The sequence below is a fragment of the Mustela erminea genome, chromosome 1, assembly GCF_009829155.1.
Source record: "Mustela erminea isolate mMusErm1 chromosome 1, mMusErm1.Pri, whole genome shotgun sequence".
Classification (NCBI taxonomy): Eukaryota; Metazoa; Chordata; class Mammalia; order Carnivora; family Mustelidae; genus Mustela; species Mustela erminea.
Genome location: NC_045614.1, coordinates 142,590,275 through 142,616,895, shown reverse-complemented (window position 1 = coordinate 142,616,895; position 26,621 = coordinate 142,590,275). Strand labels below are relative to the sequence as shown.

General features: G+C 36.7%; 1 protein-coding gene across 20 annotated transcripts in view; it reads left to right on the top strand.

Annotated features, from left to right (window-relative positions):
- The window catches only part of MBNL1 (muscleblind like splicing regulator 1), a 198,572-nt gene that overhangs the window by 43,499 nt on the left and 128,452 nt on the right, over nt 1–26,621 (top strand). For 13 of the 20 annotated variants that reach the window (XM_032344932.1, XM_032344949.1, XM_032345037.1 and 10 more), the window contains exon 2: nt 12,267–13,256. The exons of 5 other annotated variants lie outside the window; for them this stretch is intronic. In XM_032344932.1, coding sequence (XP_032200823.1) covers nt 13,083–13,256 — 174 coding nt within the window. In that variant the 5' untranslated portion in view covers nt 12,267–13,082. Of the gene's footprint in view, nt 1–10,791; nt 12,061–12,266; nt 13,257–26,621 lie in introns of those variants that run through there. 2 more of the 20 variants (XM_032344940.1, XM_032345056.1) reach the window with 2 other exon arrangements.

Below are 26,621 nucleotides of genomic sequence, written 5' to 3'. Positions count from 1 at the left end.
TCTGATGCCGATGGAGACACACAGAACCTTAATCACTGTCTCATTAGAAGGGTGTGGTCGGCTCTTTGGATTTCCACGTGTGACAGCATTTTTGAAATCGCAGAACCTTATAGGTAATTAAAATAACTAAGAAGGGGGTGTTCTTTTTCTATTTAGCAAAGGACCCAAAGGTCAGATCCCATATTAGTTTGTTCATAGCGTGTTCAGTCCGTGTACTCTTTTGGAAAGTACAGAATGCTAAGAATGAAATCTTTGATCTCCTAGGAGAAGCAAGACCTTACTTACACTTGACAACATGGTAAAGTCACGTTGTGAAAAAGAATAAAAGCATTCAAAATGCCTATATTTTGCCAGCGAACCATCGTATGTTGGTACTTGTTTATTCTGTGAGCTGTTACTTAGTAACTAAGGAAGAGTTTGAGGAAGGCAGGGTGAGGGGAGAATGTTTTATTCTCTAACAGGACATATGTCTATTGGCAAAATCCTACAAGAATACATACTTACCTTTGTCGTTTTAATTGGATGGACTTGGTGCCTTAGGAAAGCACTCTACTCCAGGGTCAGAAATGACTACATGAGGAGTCCCAGCCTCGGGGGAAATTACCACATGAGAAAATGTGTGTAGGCCTACATGAGTTCACCACACTTCTATTGTGCCTTAGCTAGTTTGATAATGCCTTGCATTATTTATAGTAGTTGTCAGAAACCATTTCCTTTAGTCAATTTGTGTCTAAAAAAGGAGATGGGGGGAGCAGGATATTTTCTGACATTTGTAGAAATAATGTGTTAAAAAAAAGCATTCCCTTAATCATATGACATTGTGCTGTCAGTGATTTCCAAATATAACATGCTCTGCAGACTCTGTTAACTACACAGTCAGTTTTTATTAATAAGAAAAGAATAGTAAGCTGTATATTGTCCTTTTTGATACTCTGTCAACCCAGACATTCATTCAGAATCCCAGTTCTTGTTCTTCAGCAAATTATTACAAAATGTAAACATTAGGATTGTTTTACGGTAAAATGGTTTATTTTGAGATAATGGGAGTTGAAAAACTGATTTTACAAATGTTTTCATTGATTAGCTGCCATCTGAGGGCTAACGGTTGAAAATATTTTGTGAAATACAAAGACAAGTTTTTAAGTTCTGCTTCTAGGAGAAAAGACGCATCATACCTTTGGCCTATTCCCACAACAGAAGTTTACAATCTTTTTGTTGTTGTTGTTTTTGAAATTTACAGTCTAGATATAGGGATTGTATCTTTTAAAGGCCTGGAGTAGATTTAGCAATATAGAAAAGCAGTGTTCACTGTTGGTGGAGGCACAGATTGGTGAAAATTTTCTTATAAGAAACTCATTGTTCGTAGTTACTACATACATATACATTATGTTGTAAGTATGTTATTGAATCCACTCAGTGTAAGAATAGTTTTATACATACATTACAGTGTTCCTTATGAGAAGTTAGCATTAACCTAGGTGGCTGCTATTAAAAAAAAAATGGACAAAGAATGGAAAAATACATAGTTATTGAAAAGTATTTATATTGACCTATGTGTATTGACAAAGAAAGGTCATCATATGTCCTGGAAAGCAAGCCTCAGAAAAATATGCTTGTTAGTATGCTTCCATAATTTCCATAAGATAAACTTATGAGTGTGTATATGTAGGTATGTTTATGTGTATGTGAATGCGCATAGATATACTGTATATATTGTACTAATAAGAGGTTACTTTTGGCATGGTAGGGGGTCTGATTTGGCAGTGGAGTGGGGTTGGAGTGTTCAGCTGGACTTTATTAAAACCCTTCTGTATAATTCAAATTTATTATAATTGAAAAGCATTCATTTAGCGATGTCTAAAACCAATGAAAGGGAGAAAGAAAAGATGTAGACTTGATGTATGTAATTCATGTAAATTACTTGCTAGAGATTTTTGTTCATCATTTTAATTTGTACTTTACTATCTCTTCCACTATTTAGTAGTTTCTATCTCTATACAGAGAATAGCTGTATAATTTATACCCTGCTTCACAGTACACCCAAAAAGCAGAACCATAGTTAAGAGTGCAGATTGTCAATTGACTTTGGAATTATTTAGATTATTGTAGTCACTGGCAGTATGGAAGTCTAGGTCTGGAGGGAGAAAAGAGGCTTAAAACTTAAATAAACTGTATTTGGTCTAAATTTTAATTTGCTCCTGAGCCGTATAATTCTCATATGAGAATCCTTTATTCTCATAGTCCTAATTGTACTACTTCATAGGTTTTTATTTTATTTGACATCTCTTTCTGAATGTGAGTTCTGTGAAGACATGACATTTTCATGTATGTCTGCCAAGAAGGTCCTGTGTATCAGTGAGTTAGAGATTCTAGGTCTGCATCATTTGATGCATTTATAATGAGATTTCAGTTCTTAGATATGTTAGAAATTCAAGGACTTAGAGGGACACAAAGGTGTGGTAAACAGTGTACATGTAGCTAAAAAAGCAGGTATATAGACAAATCCTCTTTCCAGTTAATATTATGTTATCAGACTTGCAGATTTCAGTGTGTTTCTCTTTTTATAAAAACTCGGTATATTTATACACACACACACACACACACCCTACAGGAATGTTATGCAGCCATAAAAAGAATTAGACTTTGCTGTTTGCAACAACATGGGCATACCTAAGGGGAGGTTATTATGCTAAGTGAAGTAATCAGACAGATACCATATGATTTCACTAATATGTGGAATCTAAAAAAAAAAAAAAATGAATAAGCCAACAAAAAGCAGAATCATACCTATAAATAAAGAGAACAAATTAATGGTTGTCAGAGCGGAGGGGGTAAGAGGATAGGCAAAATGGGAAATAAGAGTAAGAAATACAAGTTTCCAGTTAAGGAATGAATAATTCTTGGGAATAAAGGGCGCAGTATCTTCAATGATATTATAGAAGCATTGTATGGTAGCAGATGGTAACTCCACTTTGGTGAGTGTAGCATAATATATAAACTTGTCCAGTCACTGTGTTGTATATTTGAAACTAATATAACATTGTGTGTCAACTATATTCAAATAAAAAAAATTATGGTAAGCCCTGTAAGAAATACTAAGACCTATAGTCATGAACTAAATATGCCTCCCTATGTGGACTGGCTTTTAAAATTCTAGGCTTCTGCAAAATTCAGCTTGAAGATCTGGTTTATTATATAGCAATTGCAACAATATGGGCATAATTTGTTGTTGCGTGCATCTCAGACTTAGTTAAGTGTGTGAGTTATAGGGAATCTTCTTCAAAGGATAGTTAAGCTATACTGAAGTGAAAATAAGAGTTACCAGTGCATGTCCTTGTTTCATTACATATCTTCCTTCATCTTTTAAATTAGGGAAAAGCAATGGGGTCTTGACTCACTATTAATTAGGGAAAATAGAATTCTTCTTTATATGTGAGTGTGTGTGAATTTGTGATTTTTTAAAAGCTGAAGTTAAACAGATTCTAATATTTTATTGTTATCAGAAATAAGTTTATTTAGAAAGATAAATTTTAAGGTTAAATATGTCAATAGAAATATTTATAGAATGATTTATATTTATAGGATGATTTATAGCTTGAGTATTTGTAAAGTTTGCAGTAAGTATTTTGACTGAGTATTTGTAAAGTTTGCAGTTAGAGATACATTTGTAAAATGATAGAGATTTTTACTAATTAAATGGAAAGAAATTGTTTATGTACTATGTTGTGTCATGAGAAGTCCACTAATTCCTTAAATTGGATCCATTAATATAATACCATACTATATTTATAATTGGTTTCATTCATTATATTCTGAAGAATAATTATCTCTTTATAATAATAGAGATCTCTTTATTTAACTATTAACATACATTTTACTTAGATTTCTCATAATGATTAATAATTGCCCACATATTTTGGGCTGTCTTCAATAGAAATAAATCAGTGAAATTTCCCAGATTGAGGTTGCTGTGTTAGGCTTTAAATCAGACCTATCTGGAAATTCAAGATTCATCTGTTAAAATGGAGGTTTTGTACTTAGATATACTTGACAGTATTGAGGGTTATTGCCACATTAGGATTTTAAAAATTCTGAGAAGTGTGACAACTATGATTAAATCTGGCTCTAATAGATATACTTTATTTTTGGTGTACTCTGACTCACATGCACTGTCTCTCTATGTACATACGTATACACACATATATTTATACATATATATATACACACAAATATATGTACACATACATATGTATATATATATATATATATATATATGGTCATTTCTTCTCATGTAGACTTTATAATTTAGCTCAGTTGGTTGAGTCTGCTCAAGTGAAAAACAGGCACAGGTTAATTGTGGAGAGGACCTTAATGACCACCAGTTGTGAGAGTGATTTCTGCCCTGGAAGGAAAGTTGGGACAGTGGGACAGAGAGGTATGCATGTAGCAGATCTCACTGATGCACGGGGCGCCATGTTTTCTCACTGACCCAACTTCATAGTTCTTTTTGAGTTGGGCAATAACACTATTAGGGAAGCATAGATGAATTTGCTACCATTTCTCATGCAATGGAGATCATATTTAAACATGTTTTAAGCTGAAGTGCCACCAACCTTGTAGGAAGTTAGGTGATACTATTCAAAAGATAGAAATGTAAAAAATTTAAAACTAAGATTTTGGCGTCCCCAGTTACTATGCCAAATAAAATTAACTCATTTGGGTAAACTTTAGAATCAAAGTCTATATTTATGGCATTGCACTGAGAATAACAATATCACGTTTTGGCATTCTCAGTTTTGTCATGCTAATTTCACACTGGTAGATTCCATTTGGGTCAGTGTATTGCTGTTCCTGAAAATGGCCAGAATGGTGAGATTTGTTAGCTCTTGAGCACCTAGCAGCATTATTAATTTTGTTGTAGTTTGTGTACTGATTTCCTGTTTGTTATTTTGAAATATTAAATGATACGGACAGCTCAGAAATGACTGTGTTAAGGTTAACAAGATGACTTCTTTGTATAATATGTAAAGTAGACAAAACACTAAATAGGCTTAATGTTTTTTCCTGAAGAACGATAAAGTGACATTATAGTATTATGTCATTATACTTTCTTGTAGAATAGCCGGAAATGTTAAAAAGCTGCCTGTTTGAATATCCTCAGAAAAAATTGCAAATTTTCCCTTCTTTTGCCAGAACTGAAGACTGATTCTGTCAGGAAGTCACAGATGATTATTTAGGTGTTTTAAATTTGCAAAGCCACATGTAACTATTTCACATTATTCTGTGGATAAGAAGATCTTCCATCAAATTCATAATTGAGGAGGTACATAAATACAGTCTTTGTTGACTTCATTGCCTCATGCTCTCTTTCCGGTGAGTGGAGTTTGATGCTGGTTTCAGTCAGTTATAAAGGTGACAGAGCCAGTGTATCAAACAGGCCTTGTACCTTATGTAAAGTACTTACAAACTAGTATGCAGATATACTAAGAAATATTTACTCATCCCACAAACAGACTGCTGGCTTTCTCTGGATGAGGCACTTTCGGTTCTGTCTGTTGAGTGGAGAACTGGCTTGGAGAGCTGCCTGCTGTCATGGAACTTACATATTAATGGCAAAAGTAGATGATAAGCAGATAGTAAAATAGTTACATAATAATAGTTACCAAATACTAACAAGTGCCTCAAAGAAAAAAAAAAAAGAAAAAAGAAAGGTAAAGGTCTGGCAAGCCTGTGCTGGTGTTGAGAGGAACAGAAAGTTGGATACTCTTTGATAGTGGCTGGAAAAGCTTCCAGGAAGATAACTTTGCAGTAGGGACCAGATGAAGACCAAATTAGGTGCAAAGCTAGTGAGCCAGTGTACAGAAGTACAGCCTGCCATCATGATGTTTATCTTCTAACGGTCTTAAGGCTTTTAATTTTTTTTTTTTTATTTTGCCTGATACAGGAGACAATTCAAAATTCACTTTTTAATCATTTCATCGAAGCTTCCTGTTTTCTTTGGTCTTAAATATCAACACTGGAGGGACAATAATCATTTTTCTGTTGAGTGCCATTCAATTAGTTGCTTTTGGAATTCTAATCTCTGGCAATAGTGTATCTTCTAATCATGGCCCCTTCATTATCCTTCTGGTAAGGGATCACTTGGTGATTTAGGATATAGAGCCCTCCAGAATTGTAAAGGAGTACTTTGACAGACCATAGATGACTTATTTCAGTTTAGTAAACTTTCCTTTTCTTGGCAGCAGCTTGTCACTCTAACACAGTGCAATGTGTCTGAGTGGCCGGGCACATTAATAGTCAGCATGTGTGGTTAAAAGTTATCTTTTTTTCTCAGCAGTATTTCTAAAACTTCAGTTATTTTCATATCTCCTTCATGATTTTTGCCAATATATTTACTTAGGGTTTTTGTTTTTGTTTGTTTGTTTGTTTGTTTTTGGTATATTAGTTTTACTCTCTAAATTACTTTTATTAAATGTTAGCTTCTTTCTAAGCAATGCTATCCATGTAATCACAGGCTTGATGAGCTAGTTTTTGCATTCTGAAGCATCTATTAAAATATGTTGTTTCTGCCTCACTTAAAATGGCCATGGGTGCTACCAGTAGTGTGCTTACCCCTTGCTGAGAAACACTGATCTCAGCTTTTTGTTATATGGAGTTGAATACTGCTGAAGACTGCATTAACCCATTCAGACTGCAGTTTTCCCCCTGTAATAACTAACGGTCTTGTTACTCTATTTAGTACCTTAATGAGTAGAGAAATTGCTGTACAGCTTCCAGAAATGCCTAGTTGGTTTGCGTACTGAAATCTGTTAATATTTGGGGCAAGACCTGGACAAAATTGTACTGTGAGTTAATTCACTAATGTCATGCATTGCTAATTATGGACTTGTTGACATTAGTGAGTCTGGGGGAAAAGTTACGGTTTGGGGCAAGGGGCTTCTTTTTGTCAAATTCAAATGTTGTGTGGTGAAATTGACTTTCTTTTCCAATTTTGTTGAAGCTGTCTTAGTAAATAAAAAATAAAACAAAGTGAAACAAAACAAAAAAAAATAAAACCAAACCTCAAATAATTACTCTGTTAACTTCCTTAATATGTAAGCTATTTCAAAATCAAAAGCTTATGAAAAAAGTCCCCCAAATTCCCAGCTAACTGCTCTGGGAGGCAGTAGGACCAAACTCCCTATATATGGTTCAAAAGAACTGAAATGATGATCACACGTATATGACTAAGACATTTAACCTTGCTCATAGAAGCCATCCAGTTCTCCAAAACAGAATTTCAGTCTTCTACCTTGCAAGCACCCATTTAGCCTCTATTGCAGTATGTAGGCAGCCCTTAAGTAGCCATACAAAGCTATCCACTGTCCGTTTTGATGCTAATATATACTGTGCGACTCATTATTAGCAATATACCACACTGTTTTACTTTATCCTTGATCCTTTTCTTAGCTTCCTACCCTCCAGCTTTACATTCACGTCTTTTCCTATTTCCCTCTTCATATCTTAAAGTAGAAAATGTATGTGATTTCTGATATTACTCAAGGAGAAACTGGATCTTGCTTCTTACAGCAGAACATGCTTATTTGTAGAATGTGTCACGTAATGGGAGAAGCTCTTCAGTTAGTGTTTGGAGTTTGATCAATAGGTACAAGAGGGCTTGTGGTTATATCCATTTTAAGAAGTTTGATTCTTACTGCAAAACTATTAAATGGTCCAATTTTTTTTTCTTTTTTTTTGGTGCAGGGAAGTTTATTATAATATGTTGAAGTATAGAAACAATTTACCTCTTAGTAAGTATCTTTACAGTAGAAATATTTTCCTCAGTAATATTTACAAACAACACATAATTTTAGAACAAATAGGTTTGTAAGAATTCTTACAATGCAGACATTACCCACTTTTAAGCACCTTCTCTATCTCTAGAATAAATAACCATTACTAGTTGAAATAATGTTTTGAGAATTCAGTATTGATCCAAATCCTACACAATCTTAATTTACTTTGATCCTTTTCCAACTATGAAGATTTCCAGTCTTCCTTGAAGTTCTTCTGTTTGAATAAAGAGGAGGATTATAAAATAGTACTATAATCTGATACCAGAAGTTTAGATATAATCTCAGTTCTTTACCCCAGTGCCCCATATCAAGGACTGCAACACTCATTGCCTGGTGCAGCTACACTAACAGAGCATAAAGGTTGGTGTCCATTTTGACTGCTCAGTCTCTATGCCTAGATAATAGGAAACATTTTGACTATCATCTTTGCCTATACATTTGGCAATTAAATAGTACTGAACTTACAAATACTTGTCTATCTATAATTTTTTTCAGGAACTCTTTTTGAAGTGAGTAGAATATCTCTGCTACAGAAAAATAAAAATGTCCAAAATACCCATTTGCAAGCATTTTACTAATTAAAGTGTGTTTTGTGCCTGAGTGAGATTAAGCCTGGAGCATGGTTAAAAAAAAAAAAGGAAAAACAATCAACTCTGGAAATGGATTTTGTGGTTGTATTTAGACATAACCACTGACCAATGAAGATATTTCTAGTGATACCATTATCCTTTCTCATGCTGTGGGACCTGGGCCCTGCAGGTCATGATGAACTATTTCCTTGCTATTGGGGATGCGTCCTTATATACATGTTTATTCCTGTGAGTTTGAATAAAATTTATTCATTTATCAAACATTTTAAAGGCATCTGTTATGTTCCAGGAACTGGGATAAAATAAAAAGTGGTGGTAGGCCCTGTTGTCGGGGAATTTATAACCTTGGGGGCCAAAGTTCCAAGAGCTATAATGTACCGAGGCTGTTCTGAGATGGATAGTGTTTAGTATAGTTGGTGCAGCCATCCAGAGAAGGTGATATTTGAATAGCAACTTAAATAAGAAGGGATTTACCAAGCCGAAGGGATGAGGAAGTGTGTCACACCAAACAAAGGGTTAGCACGTAACCATTCCTGGAGCTACACCAGCATAGTACACGCCAAGAGGCTTCCCAGCTCTCGGCAGCTCCTCTCTCTGAGGGAGGGTACTACAGGGGCAGCAATGGGAGAAATCAAAAGGTTAGAATGTGTCGGTTCAAGACAGGAAAGGTTCAAGAAAGAGAGAACTATAGCTGCTGTTAGAGGTCAAGTAAACATAAGGACTTGGGTAGTCTTTGGATTTGGCTCAAACTGGAGCCTTGACGGCCATTGCTGAACAGTGTGGAGGTCACACTGATACAGATTCAAAACTGAAGAAGCAGAAAAACGGCACATGGAGATGACTCTTTAGACATGGGTCTGGGAACAACCGATGAAGAGCATTAGGGAGAGGAAGGACGCGTAGCCAGGCAGGGTCCCCTTTCTCCTGCCACACCACCTCCTCGAGTTCAGAGCTACCTCGGTATGTTGAGGACTAAGAGAAAGCATGTGGGCAAGGCCGGTTATTCACGGGTAGAGGGAATGTAAAGGGAATGGATGTTTTGAGAAGGAGTGAGTCAAGGCAGATGCTTACGGTGTGCAAGGGAAGGCAAAACTGGAAGAGAAAAATGAAACATACAGAAAGATTGTTTAAAGATGGGTGGTGGGTGCTCGCTTCGGCAGCACATATACTAAAGATGGGTGGTGGGAAGATGAGACCTCTCTCTCCTGCCTGAGAGCTGCTCTTTTCACTATGAAATATCTGTGACATGTAAGACCATCATCTGCTGCTAGGGAGAGGAATATGGAGGAGGAAGGGCTTGAAAGTGTTGAAGCTTTAGAAAAGCTGCTGTGTGGAATGTCTGAGGGAGCTGTCCAGGGCTGGGGGAGGATTCCTGGGCAGTGGGAGGGCCCCTGTGACCTGAGAATAGAGTAATTGATAGAGGCAGTGATGGTGTGTGTGTTTGTGTTCATGTGTTGTGTTATACATGTGTTTATAGGATGTGTTCATATGTGTGTTTATGTATTTCTGTGCCCTAAAAGTAATTCCAGTCTGGTTGTAGTAATCAATCATTTAATTTACCAAAGTTACAGAGCTCCATATATTTTCCATCACTGTGCGGGGCACTGGGGTTCTGAGACCAGTGACATTGTTTCTGACATATAATTTAGTGGGTCATACATAGAAGGGTGTAACACACCATATGGGGATGCAAAGATAATTCAGAAAAGACTGTGCCAATAAATGGGTGGGTGGAGATGGAGAAAGTGACATCTTGGGAGTTTCTTGGAGAAGTGACATCTTAGCTGGCTTCCAAAGTAGGTGAATGGTTACAGGTGAAACACTTGAAGATTCCAGAGAGAAGGACAGAAGAGGTTGTTGGCCATAGCTGGATACATGCTAAAGGTCTGGAGTAGTTGAGAAATCCTGAGTGTAGAGCAGAGTCAGGAGGGTGGATGAATCTTAGAGTTTATGACCAACTTGACTTTGTTTTTATATATTCAGGAGGTAGGACCAGAAAGTTTTTTGAAAACAAAAATATTTCTTGAGTTGGTTCTTTTTAGCCCTTTTTTTTTTAAGTTGTAGTCTTACTATAGTGTTCCCTAAACCTGGTTTCCGCTAGTTTTTTTTTTGTTGTTGTTGTTGTTTGTTTTGTTTTGTTTTTAAATTAGTATTAAGAATGACAGTATTGGGGCACCTAGGTGGCTCAGTCGGTTAAAGCATCTGCCCTTCTGCTCAGGTCATGATCCCAGGGTTCTGGGATTGAGCCCTGCTTTGGGCTCCCGGCTCAGTGGAGACTCTGCTTTTCCCTCTCCCTTTGCCTCCCACTCATGCTTGCTCTCCCTCACAAACAAATAAATAAAATCTTAAAAAAAAAAAAAAAGAAGAAGAATGACACTATTAATCCTAAAAGAAATTTTTTCAGAATTCTGCTAGATATCCATAGGTAGATCTATTCAGGTTCTATATTTACACATTTATATCCTGTATTCCAGGTTCCAAATCATGGTTCCACATGTACCATATGCTAATTGACCATATTTGGCCTTAGAAGAAGTGTGATCAAACATTATTATATTGTGCCAGTGCCTCTGTGGAGTGGGAAATTTTTGGAGTTATTAAAGCCTTGTTTCCTTTGTTGGTAACATTCAAAAGGAAAAAATAAAAAACCTATGCACTTTTGTTTCTGTAAGTACTAAGCATTTTCAGAAAGTTTTTTCATCCCGGTTGAAAGAGAAAGTAAGTCGTGAGAGGCAAAAACGCCCTGCTCTTAGGAGCAGCCTCGTGGTAGATCACTGGGCTACAGGGGAGCCCCCAGCCCCCAACCTCCGGCTTCGTTCGTACCTCCGAAGTGCATCATGCTGCCCAAATCAAATTGCTCACTTAATATTTAATGTTTCTGCGATGGAATCACTTTCCCCCTTGAGGTTGACTTCAGATTTGCCAGACACACTGACAACACTGCACTCCTTATTTTCCCCACATGACCTCAGCTTCTGCTTCAAAAATGTTCAAATAAAGGATGCTTTTGTTCGCATCTCGCCTGCCTGTGATATATTGACAAAGTGTCTGCCGGCTGAATGGAATAGTTTTACAGTATGAGAGCTGCTTTCAGTGGAGGGGCAGGACTTGGGCTTTAGAAGGAAGTGAATTGGATAGGTCAGGAGAATGTACCATTTGTAAACACCCCTTTCCTTTTTTATTCACGTGTCAGGACAGCGGGAGCAGGCTGTTCAGTGCCTGTCCCTGCGCAGAGCCGGAGGGAAAAGCAGCTTGGAAGTCAGCTGCAATTTTTAAACCTTGCCTTTATTCACTGGTAATGATCTTCAAGTGCTTGGACTTGTCTTAGAAGCTGTTTTGAAACTAACATGGTTTAGTCCACTAACTGCATGTTGGGTAAATTCAAAACCCACATGCTCGTCCTCTTGCAGTGGAATAAGTCACATCTGATGGACATTTTCTGTGCTTATAGCATAGTAATGAACGTCTGACAGGCGCGACCTTTCATAAGACAACCCACACTATTGGCTTTCTGCCCAGAATATTGCTGCAACACTATCTGTGATTGGTTATCTCTCTATCATGCATTGCTTCACAAGGGGAAACGGCCCCTTTTTTTAATAAATCTACGATGGCTGGCTGCAATATGCTTCACTGTAAGTATTGTGTGTGTGTGTGTGTGTGTGTGTGTGTGTGTGTGTGTATGTATGTGAGAGAGAGAGACAGAATGAGCAAGAGACAGAGAGACAGAAAAGCTGACTTGAATATTACTTAGTCTGGTAGCACATGGCAAGGTTGTGATACTGTAGGACATCAGTGAAGTGCTACTTAGTAAATCTTAACCTATCTCTTTTTTCTACAGGTTGGTACTAAGAAGTGCCTTTCCTGACGTCTCTGCTGCTTGGACCCGCTTCTAGAGCAGTCTCTGCTTTTGCCTTGCTTGCTGCCAGCTAGACTGTGACGACAGCACATCCACCCTCCACCTCTAGCCCAGACACCCCCATTTCTACTTATAATCAAGACAAAAGCTCTAAGTATCTGGCATTGCCCTAGGCTGCTTTAGTTTTAAAAGAAAAGTTTGCTGAAAAAGTAAGATCTCTTCTGCCAGGAAATCAAGGAGGAAAAAAAAAATCATTTTCTCGATTTGCTCTAAACTGCTTCATCTGTCTATGCCAAACTAATCAATACCGATTGCACCACCAAACTCCATTGCAAATTCAGCTGTGAGGAGATTCCCTTTCAGACAACTTTGCTGAAAGCAGCTTGGAAATTCGGTGTCAGAGGGTCTGCCACGTTTTCATGCTTGCATTTTGGGCTCCAAATTGGCACTGGGAAGGGGTTACTGAGAGCACAAGGCTGATTCGAGGCCCTACTTTTAAACATTCATCTACTTACGAGTCTAGTATTTCTCTAAAAACCAAAACCTCTTTGAATTAACAGTTTCATGCTGTGAATTTCTAGTGGGAGATCTTTTCCTTGATATTGACAACAAAATTTTCCATGTACTTTTAAAGCAGGGAGTGGGGAAAAAAGTATTTTGGAGGGGACATTTTCATCATCATTTTACAGTTTTATCAGTTCAGCTTTTTTGGGGGGGTTGTTGTTGCTGTTTTTTTTTTGTGGGGGGGTTGGGTTTGTTGGTTTCACTGAAAAATTTAACTACCTGTAAAATCTAAACATGGCTGTTAGTGTCACACCAATTCGGGACACAAAATGGCTAACACTGGAAGTATGTAGAGAGTTCCAAAGGGGGACTTGCTCACGGCCAGACACGGAATGTAAATTTGCACATCCTTCGAAAAGCTGCCAAGTTGAAAATGGACGAGTAATCGCCTGCTTTGATTCATTGAAAGTGAGTAACTATTATATTATTTTAAGGATACGCAATAATTGAATAAAGGGGATATGGACGTATCGTCCCTTGAGTTTGGAATTATGGATTGCTTTGTTAATAGTTTAGTTATACATACGGTGTGTTCTTACTAATGTTTTTGGGGGAGGGGGACTTTTGTTGAGAAGCAATAGAGCCATGTCTGGCCAAACTTTGTTTGTTATGAGTAACTTCATCAGTCCTTTAATGCAGTATTTTTTTTTTTCCTAAAAGAGAGTATCAGCATACTTTTTACTTAGTTATAGCAACGTCAATGTCTATAGAAATAGTAAACATAGATAGATAGGTGTGTTAGCATATGCTTAGATTGATTTTACAAGGCCATGGCAATAGCTGAATGAAGATGATATGTTTTCCCTTGTTTGTTAAGGTGCTGCACCATTGCTTGTAAAAGAACAGATTTCTAGGCAGCTAAACTTGGCTAGAGTTTTTATATTAACACTATGAAATCGTGGGTTTCCTTTGTATTGTATAAGCATATTCTTTTAAGGCCAGAAGCAGTGAGTTTTGTGGAAAATAGAGAATTAAGGTTCTCCTGCTCCAGCACTCTATCTGAGGCATAAACTTTGTTGAATGTTGAGTTTCATAAATAAGCAGAAACTTTTAAATATGAGTACTTGGATTTTTTTTTTTTTTAGCTCCTAAACTTCTAATGTAAAATAACTTAGTTTATTTTGTTGGATCCTGATCATTTTGAAATTTGTAACAGTCTCAGCTAGAAGTGTTAAAAGTTAGCTTTTGTTGGGCAACATAATACTGAATACAAGATCTGCTTTAATATATCTTGACATTCAGAAATGTCATTGGTTCGTATTTCAGGTATCAAGTTTGAAAATGTGCCTTTTAATAAGATAGCATATGTGTCTTTATTCTGACATGCAAGGTCAAGACTAGAAATGTGAAGATTTCTGGGTACTTTCACTTATTTGGTTTAATTGAATTGCCTTTAAAAACTAATGTGCCAGTAGAATTCACTCTTTGAATCTGTGGATGGCGGGGGTGGGGGGAGTCACTATTGTTTCTACATCTATAGAGAAGTAAAAGTTTTATAGATCCATGTTGTCTTTTGCAAAAAAAAAAAAAAGTGCTATTATAATAAAAATGCTTTCTTTAATAACATGGGATGAATTAAATGAAGTAGTCTACTCATACATTAACTCATAACTAACTCTGATGTGTTATGAGTTAACGTGTGAGTTGACTATTTCAGTTAATTGCTTCTTGGCTTAGCTTGGGCTCCTACTTTGCCAAAGTTTTCACCAAAGACTCAAGGATATTATCTTCAGAGTAGTAGATCAAGGGAAGTGTTCACAACAACAAAGGTATCTAATAGTATTAGATTATTTCGTCATGTCATAGTCATAAAGATCAATAAGCCAAAAGTTAGGAATTATCATCGGGCCTTTCTCTTACTTTCCTTGGAAAGGCATCTATGAAGGGCACAGTGGTTGTACCTTTGTGAATATATATTCCCGAGTTCCTGCTGACTGAATTTAGGTGTAATTAGAGATGAGGGCCCATAAAATGAGGGGCAAATGGCTAATTACACTTGTCGGTAACCAGCTGTGTCCATAAGTAACCCTGTTTTGACCCAATTACTAGTAAATCCAATTTTTAATCCTATAGACAGTTGATGGTGCACTCGTAGCTACCAAATGAAGGACATTAAACTTGGCTGTGACATTGAGTGGTTTCACAGAAGACCTGCCTCCACAGCATTTGGAAACATTGTGAAACGTTAAAATTCAGTTGCTATTTTCTCATCTCAAAATATTTTTTTAGTGGCTGCTCACTTGTGGACACAGAACAGTCTCCCTTTGAGTAAAACAGCAGCATTGCTTAATGACATGCTGTGTGGTTAACAAGATTGAACTGCCACATCAAGGACTTTTTTTTAATAACGAGTAATTTCAAGATTTAAATTTACTTATGAAACGAACTCATTATAGCAGCTAATCAATGCAAACTTTGTCCTCATTCTTTGTCTTTCTAAGAGAAACTGGAATTTAATTCATCTTCTCTAAAACTTGGTAAAATATTTTGATTTGAATAAGGAGAAAAACAAACATAAAATTTATTTGTGGTGGAGGTTCATACCCAGAACAATAGCTCCTAAAATGTTAGTGAAATAATCAAATTAAGAATTCATTTAACCGATTTGGAATATGTAATTAAGTATTCATGTTCAAAAGCCACCTTTCTTAGATATGTATTTATAACTAACACTTTGTGGCTAAAATAGATCAAAAACATACTTTAACAGTTAAAGGTAACTCTGTGACTCATGCTTGAAGTTCTGAAATTTGGGAGCATTATGAGGTTTCCATGCCAATAACCGCTAGATCATTTGTATTGTTTCAGAGAGTAAACGGAAGGAATCTAGAAAGCTAGTAATATCCTGACTTCTTTAATTGTGTTGTATGTTTTCCTACAATCCATAGTCCAGCCTTTTGTGAGTTCTTGAGCCATGAGATGGAGGTAGCCTGTGTAATCTACTATTTTTAGCAAGTTAGGAAAGCAAACCAAATACTCTGTGAGAGGACCCTGTGAAATGGCTGTAGCCTTCAGCTGTGCTGTTGCAGACTTTGGCCAGGCTCCCAGGTGACTTACGTTCGTAGCAGACTTCTACTTAGAAGAAGAGGATTTGTTTCATTAAAAACAGAAGTCGAACAGTTCAAGACAGTATTTACGTAGAAGAAATCAATTGGCATATTGCTGAAGGTAATAGGAAGGAAATTTAGCTGATAGTATTTTAGTTGCATATCCGTGATTTCCAAGTTTAAATAACTTAGATTAAATGTACTGTGTGAAAACACAGAATTCTGTATCGTAGTAGATGTGTTGCTAAGTGAAATGAGAGTACACGATAATTAGGAATATGTGTTTATAATAAGCATGTTGGCAGTAGAATAATAACAGGAAGAGAGAGCAAAAGCTGTAATATTGTGTGTTAGTTTATAAATTAAACACTATTTTATACACTTTATTGTTCTCACTTAATTTTGCTTTTGTACTTGTAGTCTCCATTGACAGCAGTCTAAGAATATATTCAAATTGAGAATGAGATTGCTTACACACTATAGATTCGAGTGTTTTCGTTACTTCAGAAATGGTGAACATTTGAAAAGGTAGATTATTTTAGGCTGGAAAGGATTTTTCTTATAGCTTGTGAAAGGGATACCAAAGAGGGGAAAAAAAAAAAAAACCTGAAGAAGAATGTCAACACTGAAAGCTGCCATTAAAATACTATATTTAGAAATGATTTAAATAACAGTTAATTGGCAAGTTACCTATTTTCTTCAGTAATAATCACTCAACTAAAATTTAGGTAGTTGTTTAAAGAAAGCCTGGAATGTTTTTTATTGTGATGTCAAGTTACTTATGCTATCAAAAAAGTATGCTTTCACCCTGTGATCAATACAAAAAGACTACTGCTTACTGAATTTTTCTTTTTCAGATATCCATTCATTTTTCAGGTGCAGCAGGAAGGGCGATATTTATAACCTTCATATTTACTATCTATTTTCTAAAAATCTAGCAAAATTCTTTTACCTTTGAGAACTTTACTCACTTGTTTTCTTATCAAGTTAGGCAGTTTTGTTTTAGATAATTAAGGTTCATTTCACTATTCTACACATTTGTGTACATTTCTAGCCCAGCCAATCAGATTTGTCATAGAGATATCAGAGATCAGATTCCACTGCAAAGTGGCAGGGGCTCACGGGCCCTGAGTGAACACATTTAAGGTCCTTCTGAAGACCTAACAGAATACATGGATTCAGCTATTAGAAGACATACAAATATGTAAACATCCAGATAAATGAGCAACTAGAAAACTTAAAGCCAGTAAGGGAAAATCAAGCTTCTAGTTCATCACACAGGAACAAGGTAACATAACTGGACATTATAAAGTGGTCCCAAAGGTATTTATTTATTTATGTATTTATTTATTTGAGAGAGAGATTGACCCAGAGAGTGAGCTAGCATCAGTAGAGGTGGAAGGGGGCAGAGGGAAAGGAAGAAGCAGACTCCCCACTGGTCAGGGAGCCCTAGATGCGGCCCAGTTCCAGACTGTGGGATTATGACCTGAGCCCAAGATAGATGCCTAACCTACCTGAGCCACCCAGGTGCCCCAGTACTTACAGTTTTATTCAGTTACCTATTTATATTCTTAGAATGAGAATTTTTTTTAGAAAAATAGGTTTTAAATGAGTTAAAGTTTTAAAACTTGGACAAATTTCAAGTCATGTTTTGAATCATGCTACCTAAGGCTCTAATTCTAGAACTAGTTATTTTGTTTCCTTTCATAAGATTTTGGTATCCTGCATCTATTTTTTTTTCCCTCCTTAAACCTCCCTTCAGTTTCTGTGTGTGACAAACAATTTACACCTAAAGCAATATGGCACTTAGAATTGAGTTCAACCTTGAATTGTATTTCAGACTTCTGAACTAATGCAGAATTCTGAGTCCATAAATAGCCTCAAAACAATTCCATGTACAAGGCTGTTACTTAAAAGATTTGCCCCATCCATTTAGGGTGGGGCAGATCTTTTATCCAGGATGTGTGTGACATATTCCCAGTTCACTTGAGAGGTGAGAAATTGAATGTTTCTCAGTTCCAGCACAGATACCTAGGGACCTCGTTTGGGAAGTTTATTCTGTCATTCTCCTTGCCAAGGATAAGTAGAGGATTTCAGCTATCAACATCACTAATCTGTTACCTTTCATGCTGAGCAATATCTCTGCCTTCCTGCAGTCTTAGACAAAGCTTCTTATTTTTTTACAAAGAGATGCTATTGAGGAAATTCTCTTTTTTTTTTTTTTTAACTTTAGCAAAAACACATTCCATGCTTTTAGATCAGGGAGCAATTTTCTGTTAACAGGCCCAAAATTATGACAGTCAGTGGGAAGTGGATTAACTAAATAGATAGTGTTTGATTTAGCACTAATGATAGTTATTAATAAGCAGAAACTTCAGTAAAAGCAAGTGGAAAGCCTCATTAGAATTACTTAGCTGTTTGAAGTATAATCGATTATTAGAATAGTGATTTCTTTTCTTTTTTTTAAAGAATGTGATCTCTTTGTGACTTTCATTATACACGAGTCATTGTGGTGAGGAGATCTTATCCTAATAGTCATATATAATAACTGCACAGGTTTTATCAAATACATATTTTTCATGCAAATAACATCAAATACACATCACCTAAAGCCTTATCTATCGTATTTTGGCACATTTTTGAAAGACTTTGAGGTAAAGTTTGATTTATTGTTAGAGATAAAACTTTCTATACTGTAAGGACTTGTGCTTTGAAAATACTGATAGTTATGATCCCTCATATATTATAATTTGACTGAATGGGTGTCACCTGGACACCTTTGGGCCTTGGCAGTCTCTTTCATTCTTGTGTTATCTCTGTGTTCTTCCCAGCTTGCTAACAGTCCCCAGCTTCAGAACCAATGGTTCTGATCCTTCTTTATATTTCTTTCTGAATATGCAGAAATTACTTAGACATTTTGTCTTTAAGGACTTGTGTCCAGCATTAAGTAATAGAGAGAGCCTTTCCCTCCCCAGCATATGGCATAAACAGATTAAGGGTTGATATGTTAGTTGTCCAGGCCTATATGATGACATCACTGTCCCTAGAACTTGGTTGTCTTCATCCTTAGTCCTGAGGAGCACACAGCTTCCAACCTGAGGTTTAGTTCAAAATTGCAAGATGTCCAGTGCAGCCCCAGCCATCGTAGGTTCATTCTGGGAAGTGGGAAGTGGCAAGGGCAAAAGAGACCAACCACATCCTAGCCTACTTAGGCGTCTTTGCCCTCTCGTCCTCTGAGCTTCACCTAGTGATTTATCCTGGCCGCTCATTGGCTGGTTTTGGCAGCAAGGATGGCTGGGAACTATAGTCTTTTTAAAAATACTGTTTTTTTTACTTCTAATTCCAATGTAGTTAACATACAGTGTTATATTAGTGTCAGGTTTATCATTTAGCGATTTAGCAATTCTATGCATTACTCAGTGTTCATCACCATAAGTGTATTCTTACTTTCCTTCATGATTTCCCCCATCTCCGCACCCACCTCCTCTCTGGTAACCATCAGTTTGTTCTCTGCAGTTAAGAGTCTGTTTCCTGATTTGCTTCACCCCCTTTTCCTTCTTTGCTCATTTGTGGGAACTATATTCTTTTAACTGTTGTCCTGATTAAAATTAGGCCCCTGGATGGATAAGGTAGAAGGGAAGAATGAATGTTCAGGAGGGTAGTCATGAGGATGAAAGAGAGGTTTTTTTTTTTTTGAAGAAAAGTCCGGAATCAAGTAACTCTTCCTGAAAAATACTTAGGTATGGGGGTTGCTGAGGGGAGACCACCTCTGAAGAGAAACTTACATTTTCTTATCTTGGTAAACATATCATCAGTCTTCAGTCCTGGATAACCAGAGACATTTAGACAACTAAATCATGTTATATTTAGTCACTAAAACCTGGAATATCACAAATGAATTGCTTTTTTACTTATATAAAAAAAAGAAAATTGCTTCATTTTTTAAAATTTTTCCTTTGTCAGTGTGTGTGTGTGTGTGTATATATATATATACATATATATCTGGTTATATAATTATAACTGAAGTGTAACAGGAATGCATGTCATAAGAACAGGTCTCAAGTGACTTTATTCAACAAAAGAATCTGTAGTTATTCTGGCATCTGTTTCTGCTTCTTCCACAAATATATTTTATTTTTATTTCCTCTCTATGAAATGAGTTGATATTTATTGAAAATTGTAATATACTGGTCAGTATTTTCAGTGCTTTTAATTTTTTCACAGTATTTAGTGCTCACAAAACCTCTTTGAGAGGGTTCCTGATATTCCTCCCACTTCACAGATCGCCACATGCACAGGGTCACTCAGCTGGTAGCATGTGAACTACAAGCAGCCTGCCCTTTTAACCACTTTCCTCTAAAACTTCGCTTCTTAATTTACATATCCACATCCTAAGGATTCAACAAAGGAGTGCTTAAGAATAAAAATTAATGTTTAAGGCAGATTTACAACAGGTAGCCTAAAACAGTGAATAATCAGAGGTAATTCTATTTAAAGTCCACAAATGAATCAGTAAGTGAATACAAGATAGCCGCAAAATAGCAGGTGCCACCAACTTTTTAAGATTATATATTCTAAGTGTATGGTCGTATTGGAAAATGGTTTTAAATTAGTCATCTTCAGTAGGTAATCACTGTAGAGACGAGATAGCCACCCCCCCAATGAATTAAAAAAAAAAAAAGCCATATTCTGAGTTTTAATGGTTTAGAAAGCATTTTCCACAGAAGCGGTGTGGTTAAGTCATCGGGCCAACCCCGGGAAGTCAAGTAACTCCTAGGATGCTCGACTTAAAGTTCAGTACAAATACTACCTGGGAAACCTGGGAAAATAGGGTTATTAGTGAAACCCATGAGGTTCCGCAGAGCAGGGTGAGAGCCATCTCCTCATACATCTTAAGTATTGCTAGTGTCATAGACCATAATGGCTTTTGTCAAACTGTTTCTATGGGAACGGTACATTTCCGGTTTCAGTTTAGTTCTCCAGAAATTCGTCTGGGCCTGGTGCAGGAGAGGGGTTTCTCCTAAACTTCTGCAAGGAAGTGCAGGAGGTTCCCCAGCTTCATGTTTGGGCTGCTCCTGTTCCCCAGGGCTGGCTGGCCACAGAGCAGTGGTTCAGAATCAGTAGGGACTAAAGATGGTATGGGATGATGGACTGTAGTTCAAAGCTTACTCAGGGTGGGAAAACTTTGTCAGTGCCTTCCAAGTGACCTACCCTCCCCCTCAAAACAAACAAACAAACAAACAAACAAACAAATAACCTCAACCTGCTTTCTTTTCAAATGTACAGCTTGTTAATCCTGAGTCTGGTCCACTGTGGAACTTAATATTATTGATGAGCTTTTTTTCTGTTCCCTTTCATTCCTAAAATTTTCAAAAGTTTAGCTGTTGTTTGGATACTGTTGCTTTATAAGTAGCACAGTTGGATAGTGAAAATATCAAAACTAAAAAAAAAATTATCTTTTTGTGTTCTGGCTATTGTAAGACATAGTGAGAAGATCAGCAATAAAGCCCCAGATATGAAATGAAAGGTGTCCAGCAGGTCTAGGGGATGGGTATGCCACAATTCAAGGAGTATAACTTAAACACTTACTGTCTCAAACTTTGGGTAGGCAGATATGAAAAAACGAAGTCCTTAAGGGGCTAAATTGCTAACAGGGAGACCAATATATTATGGGTGGTGGTGATGGAGTTTAGAGGGGGAAGTTCTCCACAGTGATTAGAGGGTCTGTGGAAAGGGCACTTAGGGAAGGGAGACAGAAATGCCTCTAGTGGTTTATCTTTTCTTTTTCCCTCCATTCCCTCTCACAACTACTAACTCTCAAACCATAAGTGGGAAGAGAACTAGAGGGAATCCCTACTAAGAGAGTTCCCATAGCCATGGGCCACCAAAGTAGGGTAGTTATCCCTGGGTCATCATTGGTCATTTGGGAATCACCTATATTTTAACTCCAGGTCATATTTTTTAGGCCCAGAAGGAATCTTCTGAAGCTGTCTCCATTTATTCAACCACATTTATATTTGAATTTCTGTTAATGTTAGGTTGAGACTTAGTATTTAATGAGAATCCAGCACTCTGTTTCCTTAAGACCCCATATAACTCCAGGCCCCTTGAGTCAGAATCGATCTCTCCGCGTAAAATTCAGATTCGTTGTGTCAGGCTTCTGGATTTCAGAGTCACTTACACTTATGTCCAGGCTGTTCTCAAATAAGGCAAGAAGCATCTGCTGTTAATAGTTGACAGTAAATTACACAAAGTATAACATGGAAAATTAAAGTTAGAAAAGCTGGGGAGCTTTTCTATCATTTTCAATTTTCTGCACAAGCATGGACATAATCAGTGTTTAGGATCTGCTCGTGACGGATAAATTACATCCGTAATTCATTCTTTTCCATGTTACCGCATTCAGACGTTAATTTGCTTTCAGATATCTTTGCTCATCTAATATCCTAAAATCGTTCATAGACTGAAAATAAGTCTAGTGACATCTCCCAGTCCCAGGAAGCTTTTAAAACTAAAGAGTGTTAGCTTACCAAATGGGTCAAATTAAAAAAAGGAAGGGGGTTGTTTGGAGAGAAACACAGCCAAATTTATCATGCCCCAAATAAGGTTCCTCTTTGGTAGATGACATTGTTTTTCATAAAACAATTCTCCTTTAAGGGAGGCAACCAAGAAATGAACCATGAAGAAAGAAATAACTAAAGAATTCATTATTTATAAAAAGAATCCTGTTGAGAAAGATCTGTGTTCTGAATGAACTATCTCTCTTCACATTATCTCATATCTCTTCATGGTTAAGTGGAAACTAATGAAATCTCAATCTAGCCACGAGAAAAGATTATCATCCTGATTTTATTTATTGAACTTTTTTTTCTCTTATAAACTTTTACTGCCAGACATTGCCTTCCATGAATCGTAGCACAGTAATACATTGAAAACAAATGTCCACATAAGAAAATCCAATTTTCTTAAAAAAAAAAAAAAAACCCCACAGGTTGACTTACACTCACATGAACTAATGAGTCATGACCTACGCTGAAGAAGAGTCATCTACATTGTACGTTTTTGCATAGGTGGGCTCTAGGGAACTCCTGCAGAGCCTTTGAACTATAATTAACCTATAGTAGCTTAACATGTAACATACATATATAGTGGGCTAGGTGTGCGTAGTGAGAAATGAAAATTTATTATTTAAAAAACTCTTTCTTAGGAACTCTTGGCTTCTGTATTTTGCACTGAGGATGAATAATGCTGGAGGAGAGATTTTCACCGGAAACATGTTTTTATACTAAAAGTTTAGGAGTTTAAAGAAATTGCAGACCCAAGTTTTTGCCACTTCTGCATATCAACCAAAGCATATCAACCAAAGGAAAGCAATCCATCCCCACCCCCTGCCCCGCCCCCGCTTTCGTCATTCATAACCTGCTGTGTACCAGACATCATGATGGGCAGTCCAGCTGCAAGGGTGAATGACTCACAGGGCCCCTGCCTTTTTGGGTGTTACTAGACCAGTGGTTACCAAAAACTTTTGAGCTTCTGAGGAGTACAATGAAAATTAGAATGATCATAGAATACTGAGACATTCTTTTAACTCTTCTGTTCTTTAATTTTAAGATTTCCCAGTAGAACATAAATTTGCCCATGTAAAATATAAGCAGGCATTAAATGTTGTCATGTATCTGAGGAGGTTTGTTATGAAAAACACAGTAAACTGTTGGCGTAGTTAGTGTAGGAATAACAGATGAATTTCAGCTACGGTTATGTGTGTTGCAAGAGAAGCTGTGTGTTTGTATTAGTCAGAACAGGTTTACTGATTTTTACACGGTCAGAGATTTATACCAGACCCATCCTCACGTTCCATCATTTAGCAAGAGCAACCTGAGTCAGATTGGTTTTTAGGTAGCGCACATAGAAGTGTTTAATTTTGCATTCCTGATCTGATCATTAACTATTGATGATATAACATGATGAGACCTCAGACTGATTGAGTAATCTGGACAAGGTGGCACAGTCTGGAGGCAGCTGACCTGGGATTCCGCCCAGGCAGCCTGTCTTCAGAGCCTGTGCCTTCAGCCTACACTCCGAGTTTCCCTAGTGTAAACTGGGCAGTATTAGGAAGCCCAACACCGTGGTCTTGTGCAGACCAAATACATTGTTCATTATCAGTGAGTCCGCTTGTTTGAACAGTGGACATAGTTGGGCAAGTATTTGTTGAGTCACTGTAATTGCCTGCGTTTAAGACAACTCTAGTTTTTAAAATCACGATCACTCCCACTTTTCATAATTCGAAAAACCATCCCTGAATAATCACTAGTGAGGTTTTTTTTCTCATCTAATGTGGGAAATTTATATTAACATTTTAGCTAGAAGTCTGATAATGTCGAGAACTCTTAAGCGTTAGATCAAGAAGAATTTTGGAAGTCATGCCAGACTGGAATCAATTTAGCAAATCAGAATAATAGGCTGCTGTGGGAAAAAAACAAATGAGAATTTCAGGATTCCAAGACAAAGCTTAGAAGGGAAGTAAAGGGCAGTAGATAAGGAGGTGTTCATTTCATAACTACCTTTTTTTTTTTTTTTTTTGCAGAAGATAGAATGTGCTTTCTAGTCAAAGAAATAGTATAATAAAAATTTTTCTAATGCATGAGCTGTTATTTTGTGAGAGACTGAGATTTCATTCTTATTTTATGAGTTTTACTGGGCTTTTATGATAATATTGGAAACAAGCCAAAACATATGCTTAAAAGCCTTTGTAAGTCTTGGTTAAGTTATACTGTATAAAATTAAAAGCCAACCCATTTTGCAACAGTTTATGCTATAGGTCTCTATAGTGTATGTCTCATTTATGTGTTTATAATAACTTTTAATATCATAGCTTAAAAATGAGCTCAGAATAAAATTTTAGTAGTTCATTTTAGTTCTTTGTATATTTGTATAGTAACTATTATTATTACTGCAATATCTAGATTCAGTGAGAGGAAATTTTTGCACATGAATACTTCAATTTTAAAATAGCTCACACTATTCTTAAGACTTTTGCATTCTGTGTTAATATAAGCATCACTGATTGCATTTTGTTTGCGATATGGCAGAAAAAGCATGTTTGCTCTCAGAAAAACATGGACTTAAGAATATAAAATACCTTAGCTTCCTGGGTATTAGTAAATAATAGTTTAAATTGTAATTCTGGACTGTCAAGAGATGTATCTCAAATATTAGTGTTCATTATATGATTTAAAATGCCCTGTGGGAAATATATATTCTCACAGAGCAGTTCATTTAGATGAATGATAGCGTGGAGAAAAGCGAACAGACAACCTTTAACATCAGTCACAAGTATTACGAGGATCCTTTCTTTGAATGATTAGAAACTCCCAACCTTGGGGCCATTTTCTTGAATGTATCAGTTTAGTCAAACAGCTAGTTAGAAAGATTTTTGACACAGTTGTCTTCGAAATATAAATTCAAATGGTGTAAAAGTCAAACTTACTTCGTGTCTAACGACGTAAAAGTCAAACTTATTTCATGTCTAGGACTAAATTGTTCACAGGAAAAGTGAGCAGTATGTTTTGTTCTTTGACTTCTTTTCTCTGGGCATTTTCTTCCCTAGTTTGTTTTAATGTTAGGTTGATTGATTGATTGATTGATTGGTGTTTTCTGAATATCTGGCTTAGCCTCTGTGTTCTTTTTCTTGGGATGAAATTTATAATGAATATTACTTTATAGCAAATAAATATTGGTGCCAGGGATAATGAGAAAAAGGCCACTGGTGGTTTTCTCTTAGTCCCAGTGCTACCTTGGAACTTTTCATCAAAGTAGGATCTTCAGAATACTTGCCAAAGCTATATGCAAAAATATTTAAGGCAAAGAGTAAGAGCTGGTTAAGAGCCCAGAGCAAGAATTCAGCTGGATCTGGGTTTGGGTCTGTTGGTTACATCTTACTGACTGTGTGTCAGTCACTTTGCGCCTGTTCTATAAAAGGAGGCTCAGGATGTTGGCTTTGAAGGTTCATGTGGAGTCCGTGAGATCAGTTCTATAATCCAGGTCACTTCACACAGTGTCTGCATCCTTATAAATAGTCCGTGTACATGGGAGCTGCTAGTGTGCTTGCTTGTGTCCTGGTGCTGGAATTCAGTCCAAGTTATCTTTCCCATTGTAAGAGGAACTTGCCTTATATCAGAATAAATACCACATCAGTTTGCTTACTGTCCCAAAGGGATCTATCCATTACTTGATTAAAAAAATCAAAACCAACTTTTATCTGGATGATGTATATAAATATGCCGTATCACATCCTAGCTTTTTTATTTACCTGTTATCAAGAGAAGATACCCCGCAGCCTCTCAAGGTGTGTAACCCTTGACGGTAAACTCATTGAGAGTAGTATTAATGAAATAATTCAGTGTTCATATCATTGTCTGTGCATGGTAACCCATTTCTAACTGCAGTTACCCATGAATGAAAAAGTAGTTGTAGCCATCTGTTCTGAATTTCGTTTCATTTAAAACTAATGCCCCTTTAGCTCTATGCTGGTCTAAAGTAAATAATTCACATTTGATATTTTGAACACTATATTATTTATGTAAATTACTTCCTAAAAGACTCACTTAGGACTTTTTTCAAAAATAAAATTGATGTTTATTCAATAAAATACTTGCACAGAGTAGAAGGTTGAATATTAAAGTCCCACTTTTTCATGATTTGCCCTCTCCCTACTTCGTTCTTTCTA